The sequence below is a fragment of the Mauremys reevesii genome, unplaced genomic scaffold (genome assembly GCF_016161935.1).
Source record: "Mauremys reevesii isolate NIE-2019 unplaced genomic scaffold, ASM1616193v1 Contig110, whole genome shotgun sequence".
Lineage (NCBI taxonomy): Eukaryota > Metazoa > Chordata > Testudines > Geoemydidae > Mauremys > Mauremys reevesii.
Genome location: NW_024100728.1, coordinates 1 through 7,307, shown reverse-complemented (window position 1 = coordinate 7,307; position 7,307 = coordinate 1). Strand labels below are relative to the sequence as shown.

General features: G+C 57.2%; 1 protein-coding gene across 1 annotated transcript; it reads left to right on the top strand.

Moving 5' to 3' along the window:
* Positions 1-1,578: 1,578 nt before the first annotated feature.
* LOC120392712 (B-cell receptor CD22-like) lies at positions 1,579-7,016 on the top strand (the record flags this gene model as incomplete). Its single annotated transcript, XM_039517482.1, has 4 exons — positions 1,579-1,724; positions 2,164-2,568; positions 4,244-4,534; positions 6,750-7,016. Coding segments are annotated over exons 2-4 (862 nt in total), but the record flags the coding sequence as incomplete, so codon positions are not given.
* Positions 7,017-7,307: the final 291 nt, after the last annotated feature.

Below are 7,307 nucleotides of genomic sequence, written 5' to 3'. Positions count from 1 at the left end.
TCTACAGGGTGCTGTGCTGTGGGGGGGCGGGGTAGAGGCACTAGGGGGCGCTGTGCTGCGAGGGGGGCAGGGGCAGACAATGCCGGTTCTCATGCCCTGAGGCCGTTGTCCCACGTCCTCCCCCTCACTTTGGTTTGCTCAATGCCCAGAGGAAGTGACAGCGTCTCTGTGACAAAAACACCCCGGCCGAGGCCCAGCCAGTGACCCTTGACGCGGGGGAAACAGCTGCTCTGGTGCCCTGCGCTGCTGGGAAGTGGGGGAGGAGCCTTCTCAGGCCTCTTCGCCCCCGTCCCCTAAGTTGGGGATCTGTAGCAGGGGGGACCCCTGCTCCTGCCCTGAAGGGGTTAAAAAGAGCCCTGGGACGGGGCTGTGACTGGAGAACGCAGCTTTAGGTGGGCGAGAAGCCTGGGCTGACTGGGGGAAACAGGCTCAGCTGTGGCCAGGCCCCAATCAGGCCCAGCTGGCCCCTGTAAGAGGCTGGGAGCCAACAGCCCAGGGAGTCTCTCTCCATCTATAGAGGGAGCTGGGCCTGGCTCTGGGGAGCTGGACACAAGGTACCTGAGTGGAGCTGGGCTGGGGATAGGCAGAGGAGCTGGGGAGCTCCAGCCTGGAAAGCCCCAGGCTGCGGCCTAGCATTGGGCTAACAGGCACTGGGGGTTGCAGGGGGGAGGCCAAGGCAGCAGGTCCAAACCCTCCTTGCCAGTGCTGAGTGGCTGATACTGCAGCCTGCCCCAGTGTGTGTGGGCTAGACAAGGACTGGCAGTAGCCATACACTGAGGCGAGGTGGGGATAGAGGGTGGGGGTTTCCCAGGGATGGGAGACCCTGAGAGAAAGGGGTCACTGCCAGGGGGCAGCACCCCATGTAAAAGGGCACTGGAGTCCAGGGAGGGACAGGGGGGCCAGAGGACAGGTGGATCACCGGCCTGCAGAGGGCGCTCCAGAGCTGAATTGAGCTAATTCCCAGAAGTCACCAGCAGGAGGTGCTGCAGGGGTGAGTCTGCTCCTCTGCAGGGTCAAACATGAGAAGCAGCTGGGGCCTTTGACTCTGGCCTGCGCCGTGCCCGGCCTGCGGCGATGCACAGCCTGACAGCAGGCGTGCGTCTGGGTTCCCGCTGTGCATCTGGGGAAACTGAGGCACGGGGGTGAATGAAAGACCCTCATTCACAAGTGGGCTCAGAGTTCTGGGCTTTTCTGCTGCTCTAACCACTAGACTTTGCTCCCCACCTGGAGCCAGGGATTGAACCCAGGAGTCCTGGCTCCCAGCCCCCACCCCTAACCGATTAGAGGCATCCGGTGTAAGCTCCTGGGGGGTATGGGTGGGGTTGTACCAAGACCTGTAGTAACAGAACCCAGTGCAGCAGGGTGTGTAACGGTTTCCCTATGTAAATGTGATGCCCTCTGCACCACGCCATCTGCGACAAACCCATCCGGCAGCTATTTCATCTGCCTTTTGGCAGGACTAGTTAGTCAGAGCAGGGGGACTGGGACCCAGGACGCCTGGCTTCTCTCTCACCCTTGGGAGGGGAGTGGGGTCTAGTGGTTAGGGCAGGTAGCGGGTTCCCTGCAGTCTCCCCTCTAGCTGGTCTCTCTCCGCTCCAGGTGGCTGATGTTGCTCTGGGTCATCGCAGGAACCGACCAGCCCTTCGCTCTTTCCTCTGCTCCCCGGCGCCGCGGCTGCCCTGGGGTCACCATGAGGCATCTCGTCTGGCTGCTGTTCCTCCCGGGTAAGACCCCTCCCCTCGCCCTGAACATCTGGCTCCCTCAGAGCCCTGGGGGCCGGGGAGAAGGGAGGGGGGACCCGGCCAGGGAGTCACAAGCCCAGAGGGAGATGTTCCTCTGTGAGATTTACTCCTCTTGCATTAGATTGGTGCAATTCAATGATAGGGGGTTGGGCAGGGATTCAGGACTCCTGGGTTCTATCCCTGGCCCTGGGAGGGGAGTGGGGTCCAGTGATTAGAGTGGGGGGGGAGGAACTGGGTGCCAGGACTCCTGGGTTCTCCTCATTGTACAGATGGGAAAACTGAGGCCCAGAGCCACACCATGAGCGGAACAAGGCGTTTAGTGCTGGGAATCAAACCTCGATCTCCTGAGTCCCAGTTCAGCACTGGAAATGCCTGGCCAGCCTGCCCCTCGCTGCCATCTCTGTCACTCTGCTGCTTCCAGGCTTCCTGTGTTACTGTGACCCACCTGTCGAGGTCCCCGAGTCCCTGATCGCTTAGACGGGGGCCTGTCTGTCCATCCCGTGCCGCTATCGATCCTGTGTCATGACCCCCATAAGGACAAACAAACTGATCATCGACTCCCTGGCCTGGTACCTGAACCCTGTGTATGACGTTGAGAAGAAAGATTTCAGTGGCACCGTCCTGTATAAACACAACGCTGCCATCAGCCCGGCCTTCGCAGGGCGCGTGAGGTTCCTGGGGGACCTGGAGAAAGATTGCAGCCTGCAGCTGTCTGACCTGCGGGCCAGCGAGAACGGCTTGTATGGGCTGAGACTGATCGTCTCGAACCCCAGGCAGAAGCAGGAGGAGAAGAAGTGGATGACTAGGATCAGTGTGAATGTGACGGGTAAGAGGGAAAGTCCTGGGCTTCCTTGTAGGAACAGACTAAAGACTCATAGCCCACCCCCCTGCTCTAACCACTCAACCCCACTCCCCTCCCAGAGCTGGGGAGAGAACCCAGGAGTCCTGGCTCCCAGCCCCCACAATCACTAGACCCCGCTCTGGTAGCAGCCATCGCTGAGGACGCAGCTCAGTGCGCCTGGGATGACATCCAGGCCGGCTGTTCCTATTTTCTCCACCTCTGTCCCATCCCTTTAATGAGGCAACGACTCTCACTAAAGTCTGGGGCTACAGCCAGCCTTGAACTCCTCATCTGCACAAGAGCAGCACTGACCTCTGCCAGTCGAGCTAAAGGTCCTTACCTAGCAGAAGCAGTAGGTTGTTATCCTCCGTTCAGCAGAGCCTCTAGCAAAACGGAACAACGGTTTGGGTGGAAAACTTCAAAGTTTTATGGTGTTTTTCCACATTTCTCCTGAAATATTTTACTCACAAATCTTGAATTTCACTTTTCCACTTGCTTTTTATTCCCTTTTCACCCCAAGTGCAGCACAAGGAAGGATGTCGGGGGTTGAGTTTTGTTATTTCATGTTTTTCCTTTCCCCCCGGATGCCCCAGGGGAAGTCATTTCAGCTCTCGGTGCCTCAGTTTCCCCACATGAAAATCAGAGAGACTAATCCTCTGCCTATTTCCACTGTGGTCTCTTTGGGGCAGGGACTGTCTCTCGCAGTGTCTGGGCAGCGCCCGGCCCAACAGGGCCCAGATCTCACCTGGGGCAGGGACTCTACTGTAACGTACCTAATGCAGTAGGAAGAGAGCCTGTGATGTGAGCCCTTGTATCAGAGGCCTGGTGTGAGGCAGGCCCTGCTCACAGAATGTGGCAAGAACAGGGCTGATCTTGCAGAGATTCACATTGCTGAGAAGTGCTAGGCACAGAGCACTCACGCGCACACAGCCCGAGATTAAGTGGTACCGAGGAAGGTACAAAAACCTTCCCCCAGGATAACGGGAACACACAGATCAGATCAGGCTGACAGAACGGAACTTGTTTATAGCAGGGTATAAAGATGTGTCTAAGGCTCTGTCTACACTAGGCACCTTTCAGCGACACAGCTGTGCCGCTACAGCCCTGCTGCTAAGAGGCGCGCAGTGTAGCCGCTGTTTGTCGGCAGCAGAGAGCTCTCCTGCCGACAAAAAAAATTCCACCCCCCATGAGCAGCAGCAGCTTTGTCGGCGGGATAGCGCTCCTGCCCACAAAGCACTGTTCATACCAGCACTTTTTGTCGGTAAAACTTTTGTCATTCGGGGTGTGTGTGTTTTTTAACACCCCTGAATGGCAAAAGTTCCAGTGCAGACACAGCCTCAGAGGGAGAATCTTTGGTCAGCCGAGGGGGCAGTGGAAAGTCCCACTATGGACTGAGCTGCGTCCATTGTCACGGGCATTCATGTCTTAGTGTCCTCATAGGGTCTGCCAGGTGCTACTATCATGCTTTGTCGACAGTAAACCTGGCCTGGTGCCTTCGTACCTTAACGGATCTAGTGGTCATTGGGCGGTTCGCTCAAGGTGTCTGCGCAGAGCTGGGGCAGCACACAGAGAACACACACACACACGCAGCCGAACATCTACCACCACCTAATAATAAAGTGTTCTCCATAATAACTTCCCCTTTGTCCCCCTGACGCAGCTTCACCTCCAGCTCCTCAAATCCAAGCACCCAGCGAGCTCAGGGAGTCAATCCCGGCCCAGGCAGTTTGCTCCGTAGCCTATTACTGCCCCGACTACCCCATAACCCTGACGTGGGTCGGTTTGGGGCATGGAACCCCTGAGCCCACCACAAGGATGGACAGTGGAAGGACTCAGAGCTCGCTGACTTTCACACCCACCTGGCAGGACCATGGGAAAAATGTAACCTGCCGACTCAGCACCCCGGCTGGGACACCGAGCTCCGAGAGCAGCGTGGTGCTGGACGTGAAATGTGAGTGGGGGGATTTGAACTGGGTGCCCCTGGGTCTGACAGCACCAGCCCCACCAGTAACTCTGGCACTGACCCATAAGCACCCTAGGGGCTGCATTTCTTGGGGGGCACCAGGGAGGTGGATTAGGGTCCAGGTGGGTGGAAGCAGATTGGCCAATGGGGCGGGAGCTGGCTGTATTTTGAAGGAAGGGTGGGGCTGTCTCGCTGGGCAGGGATGGGCACAAGGGTCAGAGCCAGCGCCCCTGGAGAAGGCCCATTCCCTGTCCCCTGAGGCCAGCCAGTCCCTGCCCTGGATGGGAGCTGGTGCCCCTGGAGGAAGGCCCAGTGTCCCATTCCTGCCCCACATCTGGACAGTGTCCATATCTCAGCTGTTCACCCGTGAGTTGGTTTGCTCCAGATGCCCCTCAGGAGTCAGGTGAGCGACACCTGGAGGGACCATCCGAGAGGGGGACAGACTCGTGCTGATGTGTGTAACCAAGGGCAGCAACCCCCCCGTCTCCACATACAACTGGTATAAGGACTCACAGTGGCTGCACCAGGGGCAGGAACAGAGGCTGGAGTTTGAAGCCAAGGGGGACGAGCATTCCGGTTCCTATCACTGCGAAGCCACCAATGAAATAGACATGGTTCCATCCCAGCACTGCGAATGAGCGTCCAGTGTGAGTGTGGGGCTGGGGCCAGACAGGAAGGCAGGGTCAGTGGAACTGCCTGAGACTAGATACCTCTGCTGAGCACAGGAGGAGACTGGGAGGGTCTTCCCTAGGTGCTCGTGATGTGATCATCAGAGGAGGTGAAATAGGCAGGGCTTGTGGCATTAGAAAAGACAGGAACTAAAGTTAAAGGGGAATCTCCATTAGCTCTTAGCAGTACAAGGCCTCTGACACACAGTGTGACAATTCTGGTTCCAGCCAGCAGAGGGCAATGTGCCTAGTCTCACACACAGAGAGGCGGATCTGACCCATTCCCTCCAGCAGGGGGAGTGCTTACACAGACAGAGCAGGATTCAACCTCTCAGCATGGCAGTAGGGAGGTGCGACACACAGAGCAACAATTTATTGTATTGCACTCAGGGGCAAACAGGAGAAAAACGGAAAATTTGTCATTGCAAAAATGTGACATTTCCCCTCCCAAGTGGCCCATTGATGTTTGGAAGCCAGAAGCGACTCGGCTGTTTCAAACGTTTGAAAGGTTTCAACCTGTCACCTCGAATTTGGTGGGTCACACTTGGTCCCTGGCGTATGCAGAAAACAACATGTGATGCAAGAGGAACCTTGCTTTTGAGGTGAAATATCCCCAGATTGTGCTAAAAACCCACAGACCAAAAAGCACTTTCCCTCCCCTGCCCCCTGCAGCTGTTGGAGACCGACAGAAAATTGTCACAGACAGATAATTCGTGTCATGGGACAATTGGTTTGGTTTTGTGGGGTGGGGTGGGCACTAGCCGTTGAAAATCCAAAGCATATTCAGGGTTTTGAACGTTTCCCTGAGACCGTGTGATGGGGTTCACTTTCGCCAGGCGGTGCCTCCCCTGCTGGCCGTCTGGGGATTAACGCCCCTCCTGGTGATCACGTCGCCCCGTCATCGTCACACGCCTGCAGACCTGCTGCTCGAGTTCCCTGGGCCACTTCCCCATGGCCCCAGCATCCTCCTTCACACCCTCGTCTCAGGGCCCCCCAGCCTGCTAAGAACCCCGTCCCCTGCTCCTTGGGCACCCTGCAGACACTGACTGCCTCTGCTGCTGCCCTGCAGCTCCCTTTTATGTGAGCCTTAGGGGACTTGATTTGGCTGTTCCATTCAGCCGCTCTCCGATTGGCTGCTCCTCGCAGCTCCCTCACAGAGGCTACTTTTAACCCCTTGCTTTCCAGTGTGGGTAGACACCCCATCACAGACTAGAGAATGATTTTTTTCCATAGGAACGTTTGGGAGTTTTACAAGTTGAAAGCATGAATATTTCAGATGTAACCTCCAAAACTTCCTGAGAGAAATAATGGCCATTTCCCAAATCAGGCAGGGCTGGGCAGTGACACTGCCTCAGTTTCCCCACCCGTGCCTCTAAGACAGAATTGCCCTGTGTGCATCAGGTGTTCACCAGGGAACTAAGTTCAGTTTGTTCTCTGCCACTGGACTCTCTTCCAGGCAACCTTTGGTCAAGTCACTTAGGGTTTCCCATGGAATAGTCCGTTTAAATCAGAGGCCCTTCACCCTTATTCCCCAGGCGCCCCAAAGGGCGTGCGTGTTGAATTGGTGACCGGCTCTCCAATCCAGGAAAGGACCACGGTTGTGCTCAAATTGCTCACTGCAGGGCTCATCCGCCGTCAGCAACTACACATGGTACAGAAGCGGGCAGCATCCCAGAACAAACCCAGCAGGAGCTTGGCCCGACAAGATCCATCCCAACCAGTCCGGTTCCACCACTGCGAGCCTCAGAACAGAGTCGGGATGTCGGAGTCGCCAGCCATTACAATTGATGTGCAGTGCCCAGGTAGCCAGGGGACCAGCGAGGGGCGCGCGCGCGCGCGCGCGCGCGCGCGCGCGCGCGCGCCCTCTCCTGGACAGGCTGGTTATCAGGATCTCGGTATTCAACCCAGTGGACTGCACCCAAGCCAGGCAGAGTCTGCATGAATCCCAGAGGGCAGGGCGCATGTGCCTCCCCTAGGACCTCCTTCCGCTCTCTGCAGAAGCATTGGTGTGAGCGGTGGGATCCCAGTATGTACCTCCAGCACCCAAGGTGTCTGTTCATGGGTGGGATGCTCTCCACCTCCTGGGCCTCACA